Here is a 23,665-nt window from a genome sequence, read left to right as displayed (position 1 = left end):
CAGGTAGAGATGGGAGAGATGCCTCTTAAGCTAAGAAGAGAGCAGTTGGCCCTTGTTTACTGGGCAAACCTGAAGGGCCACAAAGATGACCATCCTTGTCAGAGGGTTCTAATGCCCTGCCAAGAGAAGGAAAAAAAAAACAAAGCTCATGTTTTGGTTGGACAATAGGAAATGTTGCAAGAGAAATGGAAATTACAACACTAAGTGTAAGTCCAACAGTAGCATATTCAAGTGTTCCTCCATGGATGTTTAAAGAAGTAGCAATAGATTTAGCATTATTGGAAGAAAGGGAGAGTGGAGTTACTATTGATAATTGTGCATTTGAAATATATGTCAGAGAAAAGTATGGAAATAATATTCATGTGTACACAGATGCATCAAAAATAAACAAGAGAGTAGGAGTTGCATATGCAATTCCTGAATTACAGTTGGTAAAGGCTAAGAGAGCTAGTGATGATCTTGCTGTATATACAGCTGAATTAATTGCAATATGGTTGGCGTTATTATGGGTGGAGGAGTATAGATCTAAAAGTGTAGCAATATGGTCTGTCTCAAGTTCAGCTTTATTAAGTATAAGGAATGTACATTCTGAATCCAGGCAGGATATTATATATGAGAGAGTGCATTTGGTAAATAGGTTAACCAATTCAGGAGTCAGCATCCTTCTGGGGTGGGTTCCAGCCCATGTAGGAGTAGTGGGGAATGAAGTGGCAGACAAGTATGCTAAACAGGCAACAAAACAAGACAGTAGGTATTCAGGTACAATATAGCAAAGCTGAAATTAAAAACATGATTAAAGCTAAGAATAAGGAAATATGGCAATATTTATGGGATAATGAAGTTACAGGCAGGCATCTGTATTCACTTCAAAAGAATGTAGGATGGAGTAGGAGTACCAGCAGAAACAAACAGGAGGAGGATATTGTGTCAAGAATGAGGTAGGGGCATACAGGGTTGAACAGCACACTAGTTCTAATGAGAAAGCATGCTGATGTACTGTGAGTGTGGCATTCAAGAAACCATAGAACATGTCATAGTACAGTGTCCTAAATTCCAACAGGAACGACAGACACTTATAGAGCAGCTAGCACAAGAAAAAATAAGTCTGGACATAACAGATATACTGCAAAGAAATTCTGGGGAACAATGTTTTAGATGTGTTTTTCAATATTTGAAAACAACAGGTTTATTCCATAGAATTTAGAGGGATGTAGTATTCAGACCCACACTCCTATTCAGAAGGTGGCGGTAATGCACCTAAAAGCTGTTTGCCAACCGCCAAAGAAAAAAAGAAAAAGAAAAGCAAAAGTTTCCTTGTTGTGGTCGGTTGGTTGGTGGTCTCGACATAAACAATAACAGGTAAAAAAGAGACAGCAAATGAGTTTAAGTTGTGTCTATTATGCATTGTCCAGCTGAGAGTGAAGTAGGTCTATTGACCGCAAATAGTGGTGTTACAGACAATCTATCTACAGACAAGCTATCTTTAACAGAATTTAGTTTGTATCATGTAGGGAAATAACGTCGTTATTACGCCCTACGGTCTAAAGTCAAGTGTTATAACAACCTATAATAGCCTACCTAGTATCTCGGTTGATTTACAAGAGCTTAGAAAAGGAACGAGTATTTAATAAACCTAAGGCACGCGAGGAAGCGCGCAACTGAAACGCTCTGTTCGTGAAGCGTAGTGGCCGCCTCGCTTCCATACTTCTGTGCGTTTACGAAAACGCCGTTGCGGATACGTGCACCCATAGACTATGCGTGCACCAAAGGCTCGCTGTAAGCTCGTTTGTTTCCTGTAGAGCAGGGGTCTCAAACTCAAATGAGCTGGTGGCCACTTCTGCCAACGTCATCTGATTGGAGGGGCCACGTCAGTGTTAATAATACAAAAAAGAATGGCTATACTACACAAAACTGCAAACAGAAAGTGCAAGTCTTTTTATCTCTTTTTAGACACTAGCAACCTTAGATTATAAATAAAATAATTATCAAATAAATTAATGCAAATTATAAAAACAAACAAAAAGCATAATGTGTGCATACTAGGTATTTTTCTCTCATAACTTATTTAAACCTGCATGGCAAACCTTAGGTGCCAGGGTTAAGAAAACACCATTGGATTAACATTTCAAAAGGTTTGACAGTGGTCAGAGATAAAGTTCTACCGTAAATATAAAAATCTTTGAGTATAAACAAAAAGTTTATGAAGGGGGTAAATTTACCCATCTAATTTGCCACTGGATGGCAAGCAAGTCTCCCGTTTAATAGCCAAGTTCACCTAGCCTAAGGCCTGCCTTTGGTTCATTTAATTATTTTTTCTTGGATAGCTAAGCCTACCAAACGTCAAGCAAATAAAAAAATGACTTGTTCACGGTTGGAAATATCTTCACGTTATGCAAATATCTTCACGTTATTTAGCCTAGGCATTTCATATAATGTAGCCTAGTGGATTGTGCGCCTGGTGTTCTATCACAAAACGTTTGTGCAGCAATACGCTTTTAAGAAAGGCTGATCTCTAATAATGGCAACAAAGAAAGACATTTCTGGTCCAATTTATTATTATATGTTCACCTAGCGTTTCAAACAAACTGCAGGTAACGTTGCAATTATGGGTGTATGGGCATTTGCTTAAAAAAGGTTGAGAACCATCTACATGCGAAATTCCCTGAATATTAGTGCAGATTCCCTCTTGTTCATTAAGAATTAAATTCTTAGTTCTTTGCTGCATCATAGCAAAGAACACAGTCTGAACGTACCAGATAAATGGTACAGCCCAATGGGGGTGAGGGTTTGAAAATCGTATTTCATTAGATTATATCCTGAATTGTTGGTATGTGATGGTAATACATTTGATTATATGCAATATATGATAACATTACATTTTATTACATTTTTTCAGTACCCCCTAAACTATTATTTTCATCCCATTTGGGAGGGTCCAAGTCTCATCTAGGGGAGTCGGACCGCCCCAATCCCCCCGAAATTCGAACCATGGATGTCTAGCAACTAGTGGAGGAGAATACAAATGGATGTGTACATGGATCTATCGTCTATTTTAACCAGTGTTGTTGTTTGTCGCAATTAAAAATACCCTCAAGGGCCGAATTACATTATTATTTTGACATTAGGTCGCGGGCCGGGAGTATGAGATCCCTGCTGTAGAGCCAGGTGTGTTTGAACCTGCCGCTATTGTTAGCTCACTCGACTTCATGCAGCGCTGCTGAGATCTGACTTGATGTGATGCATGCTGGGTTGAACGCAATGCGTAGGCCTACTACTAGGCCTGCCAGAGAATGTAGACGGGCTCTGGGCCTGCTCTCTTGTAATTGACCCGCCCCTGCATGTACATTTAACAAAATATTAACAATTGTTGAAGGAAGTGTAACGGATGCCAGCTAGCTTAGCTGTGCTTGTGGATGGGCTAAATTGCTATTAAACCCGCTTAGCATCGTGACCATGCTGCATACATTTGTTCAAAACTGCTGCATTCAAGTTAAGGTCTTACAACAAAGTAAATTGGGGAGACTATAAACAAAGTTAAGTTATGCCAAGTTATATCAAGCCTTAAGCCAACTTTAGAATGCTGATTGCATGTCATCTGTGTAATAAGACTAACAAGAACATTTGCATGCAATTGCCTGCGTGATTTTGTGTGAATATTTAATCCAAAAATGTGTACCTGGTGTGAAAAAGATTTAATTCCACAAGTGAAGATATTAATTTGAGCTGCTCTGTTTCCCATGTTTTAGAAATAAGAGATTGTCTACAGCTGTGGTGTAGCAGAAGTTCTCACAGCCATCGGGTACATGTTGAATCCATTGCTTTGAAATGTATGGTGGCTTGCAACATGCTAGATCAGAAACCAAACTGAAGTGCACCATCCTAAAAAAAGAATACACAATGAGATCATACAGTTATTCCTGTTCTCGTCTTTCTCTTCCTGGGTAGTATCAAGCCATCATGCCAGTGCAAAGGATGCGAATGCGCCCTTGGCTAGAAGAACAGATTAACAGTGGTTTAATAAAGGGCCTCAGGTGGATTAATAAGGTTAGTAACCCTACATGATAGGGCTGTGCTTAATTCATAATTTTATTTGGCCTCCATTCAGTTAATGAGTTGGAATTTTGAATTTAATTGGTTCCATCCCACAGGAAGTGGAATTGGAATTTTAATTGGAATGAGAAAAAAAAGGAATTAAATTCATTGCAGTTCAAATAAATTCCACACAGTCAGGACCTTGAAAGAAGTTGACTTATTTAGAAAAAATATTAAAATGGAATGTTTTCGTTCTCGGATTCTGGGTTTTGATTCTCAATACATTAGGCATGAAATTGATGCCATATACCTCAATTCAAAATTAAACTAAAAATGTAATTGAAATTCAAGTCATTCTCACTTCAATTTCGAATTTTGCACAGCCTTACTACATGATGATATCAAGAAATTAGATTTATGTTAATGTGTCTGCACAATGCTGATTTGCTGTATTCATGCTCCATGCTGCCAAATGACATAGGCCTATGTCCACGAAAAAACTGAGTGCTGTGTAAACAATACAGCTCTGGAAAAAATGAAGAGACCACTGCCAGTTTTTTCTGATGTTATCCTACTGTTGCTGAGTGACATGCGAATGAGTTGACGGTCATATTCAAATTTGCAGTGGTCCCTTAATTTTTAGTCTCTTAATTTTGTATATGTTGGACATTTACGTGCATCTATTTGTTGTATTCATTCATTCAAGTGTTCATTTAGACAGGCAGACCTTTACATTACCATAGAATTGATGAACAGAGTGTTAACATATGGTGTACCAAATGATGTTACCATAGAAGGTGTACCAAATAAAGCAGTGCAACTATATTTGAAACAATTGTTTTTGACTGACTGTCATAATGGTCTCTCGATGTAGATTAACTATATACATGAATATTTAGGGTCAAAACCTATTGTTGTGTCTCGTAAGGCCTACTCTTAGTCAGAAGAGAGGATGCAAACTCTGGTGGTACCGATGCGCTGCCGTTAACGTTAAGCCATGAGAGACAATAAAACTTGCGATACCCTGAAATTCGTCTAGGCTATATGGGTCATTCCACGTCAATTCAACCAGGGCCCACGTACTTAGGTCTCAAAAAATTCTGAAAAAATTACCAGGTATACCTATGTTACCCAGGAGACACACTGTAAAATTACTCTTATGTAAGATCAATACTTTCCAAGATACAGCCAATTTTACAGGGGGAGGGGGGTGTCGATTTAGTTTGGCCTCTTTTTTTTGTCAAAGTTCACAAGCCCACAGCGCAAGAACTAAACCATGTAGGAGGCTCTTTTGCATGCTGGTACATAAATAGGAATAGTATGTAGCAAAATCGTCACGTTTGGTCTGGATAATCCTGCATGGTCATAGCTGTCCCTCAAAGTTGATACAAATTTTATTGGAGTTTTTGGCTGGGCTCTGTTTAAGCCTATATATATATATATAATATAAAACATATTAATGTCAATGGGGCATTTTGCCCATGTTAAAACATTGTTTTGATTTAGCCTTATGCAAAAAATAAAAAGAAATATGTTTTGTATAAGACAAGTTACTCTATCAAATTGGTGTTTTAAAAACATAAAAGAAGGGATCATGGAGAATAAAAAGAAAGATTTGCATAAAACAAATATTTAAAAAGAATCATATTTGTATATTCCCACAAGGTGTTTGGGTGCTCTGAAAATGATAACCAAAATGATTTTTTCAGACTTGTGAGGTCTGCTGTTCAGACCCTGAAGGGATTTGTTTTCTGTTCATTGCTTTTTGTGAGAGTGTTTCTACTTATCTCAGTAAGGAAAATAAATCAAGAGCCTATGTTGAGTACAAATATGTCTTCTGAAGGCTTAAACAGAGCCCAGCCAAAAACTCCAATAAAATTTGTATCAACTTTGAGGGACAGCTATGACCATGCAGGATTATCCAGACCAAACGTGACGATTTTGCTACATACTACTCCTATTTATGTACCAGCATGCAAAATTTGAGCCTCCTACATGGTTTCGTACTTGCGCTGTGGGCTTGTGAACTTTGACAAAAAAAGAGGCCGAACAAAATCGACACCCCCCTCCCCCTGTAAAACTGGCTGTATCTTGGAAAGTATTGATCTTACATAAGAGTAATTTTGCAGTGTGTCTCCTGGGTAACATAGGTACACCTGGTAATTTTTTCAGAATTTTTTGAGACCTAAGTGCGTGGGCCCTGGTTGAACTGACGTGGAATGACCCATATATATTTAACACAAATAATGACACATATTGGTCGGCTTAAGTAAATTGCTTTATATGCTTGCAATAGGTTTAGGTTTTTGCTTTTTTAAGCCTTTGGTTTAAATTAGAAACATTTTGACATTTTCTAGGGGGTGGGGTATTACACATTGCCACTGTTTCCACCAATGATATGTATCGCTGCATCATCAACAACGTTCTTGGAACTAGCCTACGGTGTTTGAACGCTGGATGTAGCGAATTGCGACACAGGTACAATACTTTCTGGAAACGGGTGTTACAACGTCGTTGTCTGATCACAAGTTGCATCGTACCACAGTGGTTGAGCCACGTCGTTGCTAACACACCCCTGATTAGGTCTTACCTCCTTCGTGTAGGAGTTATAAGTCAGTGCCAGCCACTAAGTGAAGCCTGTTCGAAATTGTCCAAAGTTCGAGTTATAGTATAGGTGAAATGGTTCAAACAAACAGTCAATTATTAGTATAGTATATATACTTTTTTGATCCCGTGAGGGAAATTTGGTCTCTGCATTTTAACCCAATCGGTGAATTAGTGAAACACAAACAGCACACACTAATCCCGGCGCAGTGAGCTGCCTGCTACAATGGCGGCGCTCGGGGAGCAGTGAGGGGTTAGGTGTCTTGCTCAAGGGCACTTCAGCTGCGGCCCACTGGTCGGGGCTCGAACCGGCAACCCTCCGGTTACAAGTCCAGAGTGCTAACCAGTGGGCCACGGCTGCCCTAAGGGTTGAATTAAGGTTGAAGCCTTGCAGGATCCTGTTACAACATCAACCATGCCCGTTCAGTTCCTAGGGAAGGGTATGCAAAGTGCTGACATTCCCCATACAACCTAGTCTCGTTATCACCAGACCAAGCTCAATATTTTAAGATTGAACATTGGTCTGGAGAGTCTGCTATGTATTTTGATAGTCATTTCTTTTACTACCATATTTCTCTGGAGACTCAGTCAGGATACAGGCTTTTATTCTTTTCAATGAGGGGCCAGTGCATGTTTGTGTCACCCCATCATGGGTTTCACCAGTATTCTCTGATAGAGATGCACCGATATGGAATTTTACCAAATCAGAGTTTGTGAGGGAAACTTAGGTTTAGTTTCAACTGCGGGTAACTGAATAAAGCTGCAACTCCTCAGGCTGTATCTTATGTCCGTCTACTCTGTTGCGCACAACCTGCTGCAGCAGAAATGAAAGGATGTTGCCCCGAAGGTTTTAATAACTTATTATGATGACCTGTCTGGAACTGAAGCACGGTTAGCATATTTCTAGGTAATAATACAAAACCTAAGCTAAAGTAATGCAAATATAATACTAAAACACAACTTAGAACTAGGCCTACTTATGTACTCGTCCCACTAACGAGTTTGTTTATTTGTTTCCCCGACCAGCGCGGTAAAGTGCAAACACACCAGCACAAGACAGCTCTAGATAGGGCTGAGCTCCGCTCTGTTAAGGTTAAATGGCGGATCATTCACGAGAGGATTTTGAGATGCACAGATTCCCAAATGAACGCATATCCACAGATTTTGTTAGAGTGGTAAAATACATTCACACCGCTGACATTATATTGAGGAAAAAGTATAGCCAACCAAGCTCAAGTAGCTCAGTGTAGCCAGACGGACCTTACGTAGGCCTAAATTAGGACTTTAAAAAATATTGGCGCAAATTATCGGCCAGAATTCTGTTATCGGACCGATAATAATATTTTCATTTTTTCACTTATCGGCTAATAATATATCGGCCGCCGATATATCGTGCATCCCTATTCTCTGACTATACAAAATAAATTTTAACCTTAAGTAAGTTACAAACAAAGAGAAGGAGTGACCTCTAGTATGAATATGTAATATAAAGGTGTGGGGATGTGGTCTCTTGTTGTTGTGTCATCAGGCCTGGTCAGCTTTATTATTCTTTATTAAGCTTCAAAGGCCTGGCCACATATTGTTTTAGCACCCCAACTTGCTCATGGCCAAGTGTTGACAATAGGAGGTCTGCTTCCCCATCCTTGCTCCCTAGTGTATACAATAGAGAGTCACCTGAGGATAAGCCAAAAGGCCCCTAGACAGTGCCTACTGAATTCTAATCATTCAAGGATAAACAATGGATACACTGCATACAGACCAAAGACACGCACACTCACAAAAGGCACAAGAAATACACAGTATCTACATTTACAAAAAGGATTCTGATTCACAACACTTTCCATTTTCTACTGCACAAGAGGCGTGATCGACAGGCATAGTTAAAATGACTCTGTATGCAATTGGATAGTCATTCACCAATCTGACCAACGAAGGTGGGTGACGCTTGCAGAGCGACGCGAAAACTCCAGGCAGGAAACTTGCTGGAAACAATAAACGTATCGTAAAAGCACCAATTTCCACCCCTTTTGTTCAAAAATTCTAAAACAAAGAAGATTTTTTAAAACTTCAAAATAACATTTAATAAATTAACCTTACATTTTTCAGTAGCCATGTGTGTATAGATTTGAACAAAATCTGGTTTGGTTCTTAACGGTTTGGTTCTTTACTGCCTTAAAAATCCGATTTTGTTTACCGTGCTCGGAGTTTGGTGCTCGGCTGGTGGGTGCCTTATTTCTGCCCACTCACTTTGCGAAAGAACTCTCGTTACAAAATCAAAATTCCACTGGAGCTCCAAGCGGATTTGTACACGCACCCTTACAACACTGTTTACAGCTTCAAGTCACGGTAAAATGACATTTTTGGTACATAGCTAATTTAGGTACACTTATGGGGTGGGGGCTTGCGTTTCTTTAGAGATCCGCCGACTTGGTTTGTATAGAAATGAATATTAAGTGATGAACAACTAAACTGATATATGGTTCACCACTAATATATTTGTTTCTAAATGGAAACATGGTATACATACAAAAAGCTTACTGATGATTATTGTTTAAGACTGCATTCAGTACACATCTGTATTGAACCTAACGTCCTGTACCTAAACGGTTCGGTACGAATATGTGTACCTTTACAACCCTACCTGGGGCATTTACACCTGTTTTATTTTTGTTTATAAACTTTCAGCATTTCCTTCCTTGTAATTCCTGTAGCTGAGCTGCGTGGGCTTTTGGTGTGGTGTATGTACATTTTAGGAGAACCACATACCAGGGCTTTGTTTAGATTTTCCTGTTTTATTATGGTCATTTCAAGTTGTGGGATGTGCATAGACAACAATGGGATTTAAGTTTTACTCTATCCGTTTCACATACCATTATTCAATATTGAACTATGCCAAGGTAAACATAGTTTTAAATTCTATGACCCTTTAAGATGTGTAACTGCATGTTGCTTACCATAGTTTTACCACAACTTTACAGAAACTAAACCTTCTTCCAATAGGATGAGAAGATATTCCAGATTCCTTGGACTCATGCATCAAGTAATGAATGGGATCTTGATAAAGATGCACCATTGTTCAAGAACTGGGCAATCAACACAGGTAAAACCTTTGCAAATGATGCTTGCTTAAATTATAGAATCACATAAAATAGGGGTGTAGTCTCTATTCTGAGTCTGCAGTGCATGCCAGCCTTTCTGGAGAAAGGTTGAAGGATTCACTAATGTTACTGCAAAGAGTCAACTCAGAATCTCTGACAGGAAAATGTCCCAGTTTTGAGATTAAGGCATTCAGCACTGGATATAAACAGGGATGTAGCCACAACTCACTAGTGCCTATTTGTTACTGTTGGTTATCAACAGTATGTGCAAATGTTTTCGTGTCCATTTTGACATTCTCTTCAATTTTGATATTACCATTAATGTTGTGTTTTTCAGTTTAGTTGTTTTAAATCAATGCTGCCTGCCCCCCTCCCATTTAGAAAGTAAATTAAATACTGATTTCTCGCAAGAAGTCATGTTTCCTGTTTTGTTGTAGGGAAATACCATCCAGGAGTTGACCAGCCTGATCCAAAGACATGGAAAGCTAACTTCCGCTGTGCAATGAATTCTGTTCCTCATATTGAAGAAGTGAAGGACAAGCATATGAAAAAAAAAAGCAATGCATTCAGAGTTTACAGGTTTCTAGTGGAACCTGAGCGGCCTGTAAAGAAAGGTGGGAGTTTTTTGTTTCATGAATCTCATAAAGCTGAAAATCAATATGGAAATGAATTTGTGGAATCAAATTGTGGAAATCAATTTGAAAGTTTTAAGGATGCAGTGTTGTTGCATATGATTTCAACAATCCATGTTTGTTTCATTAAACTTGACTTTCTGGTTTTAGTTAACACCAAAGCCATTTTATTTAGTTTAACTTGTCATATACTGGCACACTGTTTCTCAGAGTTAACCAAAAGAACAAAAGTAATGATTTGAGGTATTTAATGAATATGCAGAATCTTTTTATTTTCAGGAAAGGAGAAGAAACCGAAGGTAAATGATTTTTCTCTTTAGTATCAAATGCAAGTACACTCAATAGTGTGTAAGATATTGAGCAGATTGTTGCACCACTTAATATAATTCACAAACGGGGGCAACTGTTTGAATTGAAAGCCTTGTCTTTTAATGCTTATTAAAATTATTATCTTTGATTTCCTGTGCCACCTCAAGGGATCTAATGAGCTAAAGAAGACCAGATGGAGCAAGAGACTGATAGCACAGAGACCATAGGTAAGCAGTTATCTGTTTTGTCTTATGGTTTTGTTCTTAAATGTCTTAAAGAAGCCCTATGCAACAATTTTAGCAAAAATTACCTTAATTATGCAGTGTGATGCAGTGTTATGAGTCGTTCTGATGGTTCTACAACACTTTTTGGGTCGTTTGGGTCACTTTTTGGTGGGTGCTTCGTCTCCCCCTAGTGCTTCTCCACGGAAAAAACAAATATGCAACTTTCTGGTCTCGGACCGAACAAATCCGGATATGACTCAGCGGAAGTATCCAATCGCGCCTTGAAAATGTAGTCAGATTGTAGTTTCTAAGAAGACTGCAAAACGGACTCCGACTTGGCTTTGTTGCTGTTGAAATTGTAGCCTACCCTTGGGTGAACTTCGTTTTTGTAATGTGGTTTGGTAGTCTCTTAAACAATGTGTTTGCTCGACCGTTTTATTGTGAGCCCTGTATGTGTTTAGCTTGGTTTCTTGATGGCTAGCTCGCTAGCTAGTGGGGGTTTAGCGTAGCAGTCACTTGCTACCGAAGCTGCAGGGGGAGCTATGTCGTGAAAAATGCGAGCCCAAATCAGGCGAAAACCCAGAAACAGCGAAGGAATAACCAGACCTGCATAAGGCTTCTTTAAGTGTTACTGTCACCATTGGCCCTCTCCTAACAGCAATTTGAGAATTATACAACCCCAATTCCAAAGAAGTTGGGATGTTTTGTAAAATGTAGATACAAAGTGAACACAATAAAAAACTCTTATCCCCGGGGACATGAAATACCCTTTTCTGATTGGCAGGCTGCCGAGGTGTCCTGACATGCAGAATTAATAGACTTGGTGGAGGAAACTCCACTCCGCTCTGTGTCTTGAATTTCTTTGCCTCCGCCTCGTCCATTTAGTCTGTATATTGTATATAGACCTCGGCAGGTTGATTGGCAACATGGTTGGGTATTTAACTCATTGAATGCCAAGCTGTTTTCGGAAGCTTTGTCCTAGAGTGCCAGCAATCTAGACCATTGTTGATGATTTTTGTACAGCCACAGCATATTCTGTGTTATAGCTATGAACACATACAATGGCTCGTGTTACGGTTACGGGGACGCTGGCGAGACACGCCGCTCCGTCTGGCATCATGTTTTTGTTTGTATTCATGTAATGTTCGTAATTTTATGTAATGTTCTGTTAATTTTTTGTATTTACTTTTCTAGTTAAATGTAATCACTCTTTATTTATGTTATTTTCGATCGTTTTTGTGTTATTCTTAGTCCTTTTTTTCTGATTAACAAACTCGGCTGACACCATCAACGTCAAGTTAACGTTAACCAGCTTCCAATGGGCTGATGAGCGCCTTGGCTAGCCTGCCTTATGTCTCTGAAGTCCCTCATCCATCCGTGACGCTGCACATCCAATGTCTGGACGGAGGGATTGCTCAGCAAGGATGCCTACTGCCTAACATCAATCTGCAAGAGATCTGCAGCTGCCACGACCACCGAGCTGCGGCTGACATGCGAGCTGCCATGCTAGCATCTACCGGTGCCTGGAGTCTGGATTGAGTGCTAAGAAACTCTGATGACAGCGTCAACCATCAAACAACAAACGGTCACTGTCTAGGACCACCGAGCTGATAATCAGCAGGGTCGCCCATCACAAATTTGGACTGTGTCCTTCCAGTGCTCTCCAGACTGCCAGTGAATTCTCCGGGTTTGTCAGTTATAAAGAACTTTGTTGGTGTTGCATCGTGAAGACACAGCTGTGCGCAGTTTTCACGCGGGTCATCTTTGCCCTTGGACATTTTCAGCCGGTTGGAAATTGGACTAATTTTATTTTAAATTTTTATTTATTTTATTTATTAATTTGTTTGTTGTATGTCTTGGTGTCACGGGTACACTGGCGACTACGCCGCTCCGTCCGGCATCTTTTGTGTTTGTTATTTCTTAAATGTATGTCTTGGTGTCACGGGTACACTGGCGACTACGCCGCTCGGTCCGGCATCTATTGTCTTTGTTAGTCTGTGACAATGACAATGTCTTATATGTGGAGCGCTTTGGGTTGCACTCTGTGCATGTTAAATGTGCTATACAAATAAATCTGACTTGACTTGACTTGACTTGACTCGTTTGAAAGGTGAAACTTTAAGCTCTCAGTGGGTGCAAACCGTGTATTTCTACACGCTTCTGTTCCTGAGAAATCGCAAGCTAAACAGTGGCTAGTGTTCATCAAAATCGCTGTTTTTTTTTTTCTAGAAATGGAGATATAACGTCTTTCATGAAATATGTGTTGCCTGTTAAGTTTCCGGGTAGTGACCTACGAGACCTGGCGAGACTGCTACCTAGTGATAGACCCACGAAAATGGCCTGGTTTTGAGCTGACGTGCATGCGTCACTGATTCGACCCAAAGCGGCAACCGAGTTATGATCAAATGTCCAGATAAAATGTCCAGATTGTGCGTTTTCATGAGTTTTCGATCGTCATATATTTAATTTCCATTCATCACAGAGTTCCCAAAATCACATATAAGGTGTGTTAGAGTCTCACATAAGTAAAGATGGGGAAACACTGCATCAGCAAACAGTAGCTGCTTTCAGACATAGGTGTAAGTAACGGCTCGTGTCCATTATCGTGTCAAAGCCCACTGCGCCACACATAGCCCATTCATTTCCTATGGAGAGCGGCAAGGCGTGGTTTACGCTTCCGCAATGCACCTTGGGAAGGCGACGCGGCCATTTGAACAGAGGCGGCGCGTCAAGAAGTATGAACTTTATGCAAATGAGAGCGGTTAACGCGAGGCGGTTAGCCAATGAAAGTACATGTTCGGTAAACAAGTGCTGTCCTTTGCTCTAGTCTTCCGGTCCGGAACAATAGCCTGCCAGAAATATTTGTTCCGCCTGATAATCGTGTTGGTTTTATGAAAATATATTAAAGGGACACCAGGCAAGCCTGATGCTTTTTCTCTACAAAACTCCCCCTCGCTCGGTCTGAAGCTCTTTTTCTTTTCTTTGCATCTTCCGTCAAGGGTTTTTTGCTGCTTCTTCGCCGGCTCTGCCATTATACACACGTTTGCAACAAACGCTAACGTTTCGTTAGCCTGCCCTTTGTGCTGTAAACTGATCCTGCTTCGGTCGGCGGGTACGATACACTGAACTTGCAAGCGGGATATTCTGCCTACAGGCAATAGGGGCGGGCGAGAGAGTCTTCATTCGCCCTGTAATGAGTCATTTAACCATATACCGACTTACGAAGATGAGTAATTAACACAAAAACGTTGCCTGGTGTCCCTTTAAGCTATATAGTGGCGAAGCCGTTAAGTTTAGAACAAGTTCGCCACTGCACCCTATCAAAAAGACCTTGTTGGTGACTTGAACCAAGACAGAATGTGCTTTGGAGGAACATGTCAGTGATATTTGTGAGTGTTTCAATAAAATATGTTAACAGTAGTAGGCTACCTCCACTTTAGTAGCCTACGTTAGCTGGCATTGTGTAATTACATAAAACGTTACACCATACACTTTAGCCTATACACGCCCACAAGTGGCGACGGGAGAGAGGGCTAGGCGTCTGCGTCTACGCGCCTCAATAATAGACACGTACCGTTAGCCCGCATGTTCTGCGGATATCAAGCGGTTGGGCTGTATATCTGAACAACATAACCAGGCATTTGGAACTCCGAACTTAGCCGGCTCTTACACTACTCCCCTCCTAGTAGGACATGTCTGAAAGCAGCTAGTGCAACAACAAAGTATAATAACTTAAGACCCGAATCTGTAAACAAAATCACTGCATGGGTTCAGCAAAATGTCCGATAACCATTGTCTGTGAACACAGTTTTATCACAGAAATGATGGTTAAAACTCTGCCATGCAAAGGAAAATAACATATAAACATGATTCAGAAATGCTAATGTCTTCTTTGGGCTCAGTCTCATTTAAGATGGACTGAGGCGAGGTGGAAAACTGATATCAAAATTTGAAATTCCCCCTGGAAATCATAGACTCCACACCAGGCCTAAGAAGAGAGCACAGTGCAAAAGCATAAATTATGGTATGGGGGTTCCAGAGTTCACGTTAGCCAGCTACAGCCGGTTTCATGTGTAGTTGTCCAGCAAAAAAATATAAACGGACAGAATGTCCGGTGGAAAATATGGCACATTTATTATGACCGCTGCGCAGTGAAGCTTAGTTAGTTTTTTTTCTTCTGGGTTTTTTTTTTTTTGGTGGGCATGTAGCCCGCAAGGATGACCCAGAACCATTGTTTTTCGCTTTGATCCTTCACCCCTGCACGAAATTGGAGGTGTCGGATCATAATGACACCCTCTGAATGCATGCCAATTTCGTTCATGGGGGACCATACAATAAATGAATATATGTGTACATTTAGTGACTGTGACGCACACACTCGCACTCACACACACACACGCACGCAAACACACACATAAAGATACATGCACACACACACATAAACACACACACACACTGGATCTAATTGAGCCAAAGCCGAGCTAGCCAGGCCCAGAGCCTCTGGCCAGGCCGTGCCGGGGATAATTGCTTTCACAACTTCAGGTGTGGGTGCTAACTGGTGCCACTTCGGGGCTATGTTGGTGCTACTGACCCCTGATTTCTGACCCAACCTAAACGTTGGGCCACTTGGCACTACAGCGGGGCTAGGGGTGGTGTCAAGGTGAAGGCGGGGTCAACCCGTTGTGTGTGGAGTTGAGAAACATGATTTGATCTGTCTGACATAGGCTATAAAAGCAGCAGTAGGCCTATTTGCTAACAGTACACAGAGTTTAGAGATAGCGGTTACGTCCGTATTAAAGATGTTTGCCTGCCGTAGGCTAACTCTGCCCAGAGGTCGCCATGTAGCACAGTAAAAAGTGAACTTATGAGTTAACTAACATAAGGCCTTTTCACACAGAGATCACGCAAAATTTGCGGGAAGAGGAGACGTCTTTTTGCCGCAACGTTTGTCTGAAAACGAGGTGAAAATTTGCCGGCCTTCTGATCTGTTCACATGATGCAGCATTTTGGGGAGCCAGGATGCAGGATTAGCTAGCAAATTAAAATGTGACGTACAACAGGGGGCGCGTAGAGTGATGGTCGTTGGCCTTATTATGTGTGGGCCTTCAGATGCAGCAGGTGTGTGATTTCCAAAACCATGGCGGGAGAACCGACTGCACTTTGGTTAGCTTGCATTTGTAGTACCCTATCTATCATAATTTTACCATTAGGCTACTACACACTGACGAAGGCCATCAGGCCGAAACGTTTGTCAATTAACCCCTGTGCTAAAATGGATTAAAAGAAAGAAAAAGATTTTTGGAGTGCGACCATTTGCTATTTTTTACCATTAGGCTACTAAAAATAATTTCTGGGTTGAGCCTATTTGCTATGGTAACCTAGCAACCTGTGTGTGTGTGCACACGTGCAGTGTGTGAGGGAAGATGAGGGTGCATACGGTATAAGAAGGGGTTCTTTTTTAGGCATACTGTCTTGCAATTGAACGTGAATAAGTTTACTACTTAAAAACATCAAAGCTAAACATTATATCACGACATCGCTACAAATACAGTATGTGATTAAAATCAGCCAACATCAATGTAGGCTATAGGCTAAGTAGATAGATGATAGATAGCCTACTTTATTGACGCTTGGTGAAACAACATGGAGTGGATGTTTTCGGTTCAGATGCTTGTTCTTTTACTTTTTGAGTATGTAATGATCCCAAAACTTTACTTGAAAACTTTAGACATTCTCTGCCATCTTGACCCCGCCATTGCGCCAGCTAAATTCAGAATGTATCACGATTCACGCGCTAGTGGTGTGCTTCCTGAACAACGGTCCGTGTGGAACAATCAGATCCCTGCGCGTATAGTGCGCGTCATAGTAATTTAACGAGGCTTCGAGGCAGGGTTTTTGCCTCGAGTAATTTTTGTAATTGAGTTATTCGAGAGAAAATAACAGGGGCCCTAGTACTGACCCTTGAGGCACCCCATATTTTACCATAGTCTGGGTAGACGGTTTATTGTGAACCTGTACAAATTGTCTGCGGTTAGAAAGGTATGATCTAAACCAAGCGAGTGCTGAGTCTTTAATGCCTATCAAATGTTCAAGCCTGTGGATTAGTATGTCGTGGTCTATGGTGTCAAAGGCAGCGCTGCGGTCCAGGAGGACCAATATTGATATATGTCCATTATCTGCAGCGATGAGGAGGTCATTAAAAACTTTAACTAAGGCTGATTCAGTACTGTGGTGAGCTCTGAAACCAGACTGATATAACCAATCAGTCTGGTTTCATCATTAGAAGATGATGATTGGTGTAAACTTTGTCACAACGTGATAAGCAGTTCTGGCACTTAAAAACGCAACATTCCATTCAGTCATAAATCATTCAAGCGTAGTGCTCGTCATGAAAAGAAAACAGCATCTTAATATTTTTCAGGTGTTTAACAGTAGCCTAATAGGCGCACTGTTAGCAGTTATGCCGAAGGCAGTGAGATTAGGCATTGCATCCTACAGTCACTCCGTTTGGAACATCGCAGTTCGGGTTGATAAGATTCAGTTAATGCAAGTAGGCTATGGATCGTCAAAGTTTGGGACAACCAAACAGCAGTGTAAGCAAATCCTAATTGTTAGGTTACCATAGCTGTGTTTTCTCTAGGCCTAGGCCTATCGGAAATCGCGACATAAGCTCATTGGTTTCTTTATTCTTTTCTTTCTTGTTCACATGTTGGGTAGTGAAGCGATAAAGCATTTAAACATCATGTGAGCCAGAGCCGATATGGGCCGAGCTGCTTGCTCTGTAAAGGTATTTCTGTCCCACCCAAATTTCGTTAAAATGGTGTGTTTAGCAGCCAGAATTTAAAACAATTCCCGGGGGTGAAATCTCCCTCATCACAGAACTTTGAAAAAGCTTGAAACAGCGCAAATTAATTTAGTCTTTTATGCAGTGGAGAAAGTGACAGCGCACAAAAAGAGAGTGCGTTCAAATTCACCCATTCTTTGCTGAACTACTTGTGAAGTAGCCTACTCATCACAGACATCACATTTATCACACGAAAGAGCTTTTTCTCAGCTTTTAAACGATGTTAGACGTTAGTTGTTGTGGTAAACGGTTCGCGAGTAAAGTAACTTTAATTTAATCATATTACATTCTGCGCCCGTCTACCTACCTATTCATCTTGGTGGAATACTTCGCAAACTTTCCCTCAACACATGACAAACCATATATCAGAATAAACAGCAGACCTTACCGAACACAAAGGTGTAAAGCATTCCCCTGTACAGTTAGCCATTCCAGAGTAATCCGGTTTTAAATTTGCAGCAACACTGTAAAAAGTTTAACGTAAAATTTACAGCAACTTGCTGGCAGCAAATAACCAGCAAGTTGCTGTATTTCACTCTACAGTACACCTACTGTATATGAAATCACAGTACCTATGCCTGATACTGTAAATGCAAACTACAGTAGTGCTGTAATGTATACAGTATTGAATTGTCTACCGTATTTTTAATCACAGTACTTATGGATCATACTGTAACTTAGTACAGTAGTAATACCAGTGCTGTAATATTATATACAGTAATTTTGGGAAATTCATATCCTGCTTTATCTACAGCCAGGATAAATTTCACTAGGCCTAGGTATGGTTTAGGCTACACAAACTTGCATAAATAACCATTGACAACTTGTTATCAGTTTGAAAAGCAAGTACATTTATTCACTTTTTTTCCGTTTAGAAATTCTCGTGTGCTGCATCCTAACGTTAGACCAAGCGGTTGCAGTCAGCCTGATCCACCACCAGTAGCAGAGTGAAGCAGCACCTAGCAGAAATAGAAGAAAAAAAAAAGATAAACGGTGTTAGATAACAATTTTCAACTGAAACTGAAGGCTACTTACAAGTGAAACTTTAGAATAATCATTTATATATATACTGTATGTTTTTTAGTTTACTGTCAAAATGCCAGGCTGAAGATGGTGTTAGCATAACTCAGTTTCGCAAAGGTATATTTAGCTGCTAACGTTAGCCAGCTGGGTGAGCTCATTGATGATGTTTGCTTGCAGCAACACATAGATATATGTACTGATTACGATGAGTTAACGTTACATAAGTTAGCTGGTAGCAGCTAAACCTCCACGTTAACGTTAACCAGCAGCACATCATCTTCAGCCTAACATTGTGACAGTAACATACTAGGCCTAGCACTACTAGCGAATGTTTTATATAAATGATATGAATATAATAAACTGTAACTTACTGAGAACTAAGGTAGGCCTAATATAAACGAGACTACCAAAACGTTAACGTAACATAAAACATTAACGTTAATGCCACCTTCACAGCAACAGCAACTATGATAGCTAGCCTGACGTTACTTACTTAGTTGATCCAACAAGCATGGATGAGTTTGTAAGTTAGACAGTACAACGTACATAGACTGTACACATGCCCGAATTTAATGTAGTACAATTTCACAATGAAACATTAACGTTACATAAATAAATGCTTGCTTACCATTAAGGTGGAGCTGCGAACTTGACAGAGTGCTGAACACCGTTGGTCTGACTGACTGAACTGTTGCTCAAAAATGATCTCCGCCCGGACAGTTCAAACGTCGCCGCGACGGTGCATGTTTCAATCACCACGTCAAAATTTCCCAGTAAACCATAAATCCATGACTTTTCAATATCTTTTCAAAATGATGATTTGGATGGAAAATCAACATAATATCAATGTCACCTTGCTATCTGGGAGCTTAACTTTGTATTTATGTGCAAAAGAAAACAGAAAACCCCAACTGATTTTCCGCCATGTTTTTCAAAATTTTCAAAAAGCTGACAAGTGAGGGAGGAGTCAGATTTATTACTGTGTTATGATTCGCAGCAAATTTTTATTACTGTAGTTTGACCATTTTGACCATAATTCATAGCGAAACTACAGCAACATACTGTATTCACAAATACAGCAAAGATTGTTAAGGCGGAGCAAGATACTTCGTCGTAGTTCATGTCTATGGGCGCGAAATGGGGATCGAATCCTGTCTGCATAAAGAGGCGGTCGATGGCGTATTGACGAATGCGACGTTGCAACCGCCAACAGCAGCCTCATAAATAACGGCGACACCTGATATAAGGTTGATTTTCTCCAGACTGGAATGCTCAAAAATGCTAAAAATGTACCTGAAATGTTCAGAAGGGTTTGAGGATCATGAAAACGTGCCCGAAATTCACATTCCTAACTCTATAGAACTAAGACCTTAGCATATGTGGTGAAATTCTGAGCTATGCCCATAGACTTCAATGGAGCAGTCGCTGCCTCTGCTCTGCATAAAGGGGGATTTTGACCCCCCCCTCGTGCGATCCGGGTTCCCGGAAGTGGCTCCTGATGAAACATCTTGCTCCGCCTTAACAATCTTTGAATACAGTACACATTTTCCTCAAAAACAGCAGTGATGCTGTGAAAATCACAGAATCTTGTTACAGTGAATGTCTATGCACGTCTCCAACTTTGGGGTTCACAATGTGTTTAAATTGTTCAATACATGATTTTATAACAGGCCAAATACAAAATAAATGTTACAAATATCGCCTAGATATCTATAAACATTAAAATCAGAGGATATACATATAGGGCAGACAGAAACTCATGAGTTCATGCTTTGTTTTATCGCTGCATTCCGAGCTATGTCAACTCTAGCAGGCGTTAAATGACTGGAGATTTTGCTAATTTAAAGATTTAAAGATAATGTGCTGTCTCTGCTACTTTTGATCAGTTAGATTTATTTGCAATCTCTTGTGGTGGGCTGGACATAGCATCAAAATGCCCACCCAGATTCCCCTTTCCGCCTTAACGCATTCACACTGGTGCCGGAACGAATTGTCTTGGCAAAATGTCTAGGGTGCTTGGTAGTAAATTTGGCGAGACACTTTGTCCCGCCGTTCCGCCTCGGTCTATGTGAAAGGGACAGTCATTCCGCGATTCTGGTACATAAAATCGCGGGGATTTTGGCAGTGGGAAAGGGCTTATAGACAAGCGTCCCACCTTACACTCCTGCCAGTGTGTTTTATGCTATATATCGATAGTGTGGAATACTTAAGAGAACTATCGTAAAAGCACCAATTCCTGCCCCATTCTACAATAAAGATGTTTTTTAATACTTCAAAATAACATTTGATAAATGAACCTTACATTTTCCTGTAGCCAGATGTGTAGATTAGAACAAAGTCTTGTTTGGTTCTTAGCAGGACTCCAGCTGCAGGAGCATCTACTACCTTCAAAATCCTATTTTCTTTACTGTGCGCTCGGAGTTTGGTACTGGGCTAGTGGGTGCCCACTCATGCGACACATCCTCGCAAAATCAAACTTCCACAATCCAAGCAGATTTGTATAGCCTGATTTGTAAACACTGTGACCAGATTTGTAAACACTGTTTATGGCTCTTCGAGTCACGGTAAAATGTCATTTTTGGTACATAGCTCATTTAGATACACGTATGTTGTGTGTGCTTGCTTTCCTTTAGGAATCCGCCGTCTTGGTTTTGTATAGAAATGAATATTAAGTGACATACACATAAAAGGGCAGAAATTGGTGACTGACTTCGTTAGCATACAGGATATGATAGAGAGATACATGACTTTCTGCTTATCCTGTTTGAAAATGGGTGGTATTGGTGAGGTTTTCACAAGCGGTGGCGTGTCGAGGTGTAATCCGGAGAGGCTAGTAGCCTGACAGTCTGAACACAAAGTTCTCAGGGATATGAGGCTTGTAGACCTGGGCAACTATCAACAGGTGCCCCCAAATTACTCTAGCTTGGTCTGGCTCGACGGTCTGAAGTGACCATTGTTCATAGTGACCATTGGTTATCTGTCTGACCAAGGCCCTTCGTCTCAGATTACTCAGTTTGGCTGAGCGGCCAGATCTAGGAAGACTGTTGGTTGTTCCAAACTTTTCCATTTGAGAATGATGGAGGCTGCCGTGCTCTTGGGCACTTTCAATGCTGCAGACATTTTCTAGTGGCTTGGTTTTCACTCAGACATACATCATCAACTGTGAGACCTTATATAAAGAGATGTGTGCCTCTCTTAATAATGTCCAATGAATTCATTTAGGCACAGGTGGACTCCAATCAAGTTGTAGAAGCATCTCAGGGACAATAGAAGATAGAAGTAGGATGAAGTAGGATGCACCAGAGCTCAATCGCAAGTGTCATAACAAAGGGTCTGAATACTTATGTAAATGAAATAGTTTAGTCTTTTATTTTTTTTTTTGTATAAATTTACAAAACACTCCAAACGCCTGATTTTTGTGAAATGAATTGAATCCATTATAAGATGAGTCTGAAACAAAACAAAATGTGGTCCGAAAACTTTCCGGTTGCATTGTACATTACCCTGCCACAGTATTTCATCTTTATAGAATTTCCATGTGGGCTGTTTCATAGGATCCCAATAACCTTCATTTTAATGCGACCATCTGCTTAATTTCTCTTTAAGCAGCCTCATCTCAGAATATCAGTGTTGGCTAAAAAATTGACGTAAGGATTGGGAGGATTTCCACTACATATCCAGAAGCATCACACCTGGATTCCCAAAACAAAACTGCTCAAGATGTGCATGGCAGGAATGAACGCTATCCAAATCACAAGGGATCCATCACATCACAAGGGATCCAGCTATACGCTGTCTTATGAGAAGCAGAGTCCTGCATCCATGAGCATCATTGAATGAATTGGAATTGGAAGGTTTGACCATAAACAAAATTGGGTAACACTCCATAATAAGGTGCCATAATAAATAGCAAACTAGTAATTACCTAACCCTTTGTTAATATTTGTTAATTGTTACTAACATATCTATTTGGCACAAGTTAATAGTTTTTTCATCATTAATTAAATATTAGTTGTTCTGTATGTTAATGTTTTAGCAAATCTATTAACTAATATTGTATTAATGTGTTAATAGTTAACTAAATGTCTTTTTGGCATTAATTAACAGTTATTTCTTACATCATTTAAATGTTAATTGTTTATTTGCAAACTATATGTTAATAGAAAAGTTAATGACTTATTATTATTTAACTAATTTTTATTAAACTGTGCTTCTGCCTATCCCAATATGAACCGCTCTCCATAGGACCCTTACAATAGATAGATAGATAGATAGATACTTTATGATCCCCAAGGGGAAATTCAAGAAAAAAAACACAGAGCTACCTTGACATGCTGCCACTGTTGTCGGCGCCGGAACCACTTGCAATAAAGTTGGTTAAGCTTAATTAATATATTAGTAGTATATAGCTAAGCGTGGGGCCCTTTATAATAAAGTTGGTTAAGCTTAATTTATATATTAGTAATATATTACTATCAGTATGGGGGACCCTTATAATAAAGTTGGTTAAGCTTGATTAATATATTAGTAATATATAACTAGTCAGACGGTGAAGGGACTGAGACCAAAACTAGCTTATCACATTTATTCCTTTAGGAAAAGTTAAGTAGTTGAATGGGCTATATTACATGCATCATTCCTATACCATCACTGTCAGCCCTACTAGCAAGGGAGACATGCGACATGGAATGTTCAGGTGCACAGAACGACCGTTTATTAATATTCTGAGACTCACTAAACACTCACAGACGTAGACCATACGAAGGTAATGCATAAACATAATGCTAAACTAAATATACATTAATTTCCTGCTAGACTGAATTGCACTTTCCATGCACACTAAGCTAAACTACACTGAATGCATGGAAAGTTGCTATCAATAGCGGAGTTTACAGCTAG

At 40.1% G+C, this 23,665-nt stretch overlaps 1 protein-coding gene across 10 annotated transcripts; it reads left to right on the top strand.

Annotated features, from left to right (window-relative positions):
* Positions 1-1,291: 1,291 nt before the first annotated feature.
* On the top strand, positions 1,292-22,680 carry LOC125292550 (interferon regulatory factor 2-like). 10 transcript variants are annotated; one of them, XM_048239932.1, is made up of 9 exons: positions 1,298-1,359; positions 2,897-3,165; positions 3,747-3,799; positions 3,946-4,044; positions 9,637-9,736; positions 10,172-10,348; positions 10,646-10,665; positions 10,843-10,902; positions 12,151-12,652. In XM_048239932.1, the coding sequence occupies exons 4-8, from the start codon at positions 3,958-3,960 to the stop codon at positions 10,900-10,902; spliced, it is 444 nt and encodes a 147-aa protein (XP_048095889.1). In that variant the 5' UTR covers positions 1,298-1,359; positions 2,897-3,165; positions 3,747-3,799; positions 3,946-3,957; the 3' UTR covers positions 12,151-12,652. The 10 variants fall into 10 exon arrangements, with proteins under 10 accessions (XP_048095897.1, XP_048095889.1, XP_048095921.1 ...); XM_048239921.1 differs by having other exon boundaries at positions 1,309-1,359; positions 3,126-3,165; XM_048239940.1 differs by lacking the exon at positions 2,897-3,165 and having other exon boundaries at positions 1,292-1,359.
* Positions 22,681-23,665: the final 985 nt, after the last annotated feature.

The sequence above is a fragment of the Alosa alosa genome, chromosome 1 (genome assembly GCF_017589495.1).
Source record: "Alosa alosa isolate M-15738 ecotype Scorff River chromosome 1, AALO_Geno_1.1, whole genome shotgun sequence".
NCBI lineage: Eukaryota > Metazoa > Chordata > Actinopteri > Clupeiformes > Clupeidae > Alosa > Alosa alosa.
This window is presented reverse-complemented; position numbering and strand designations above follow the sequence as displayed.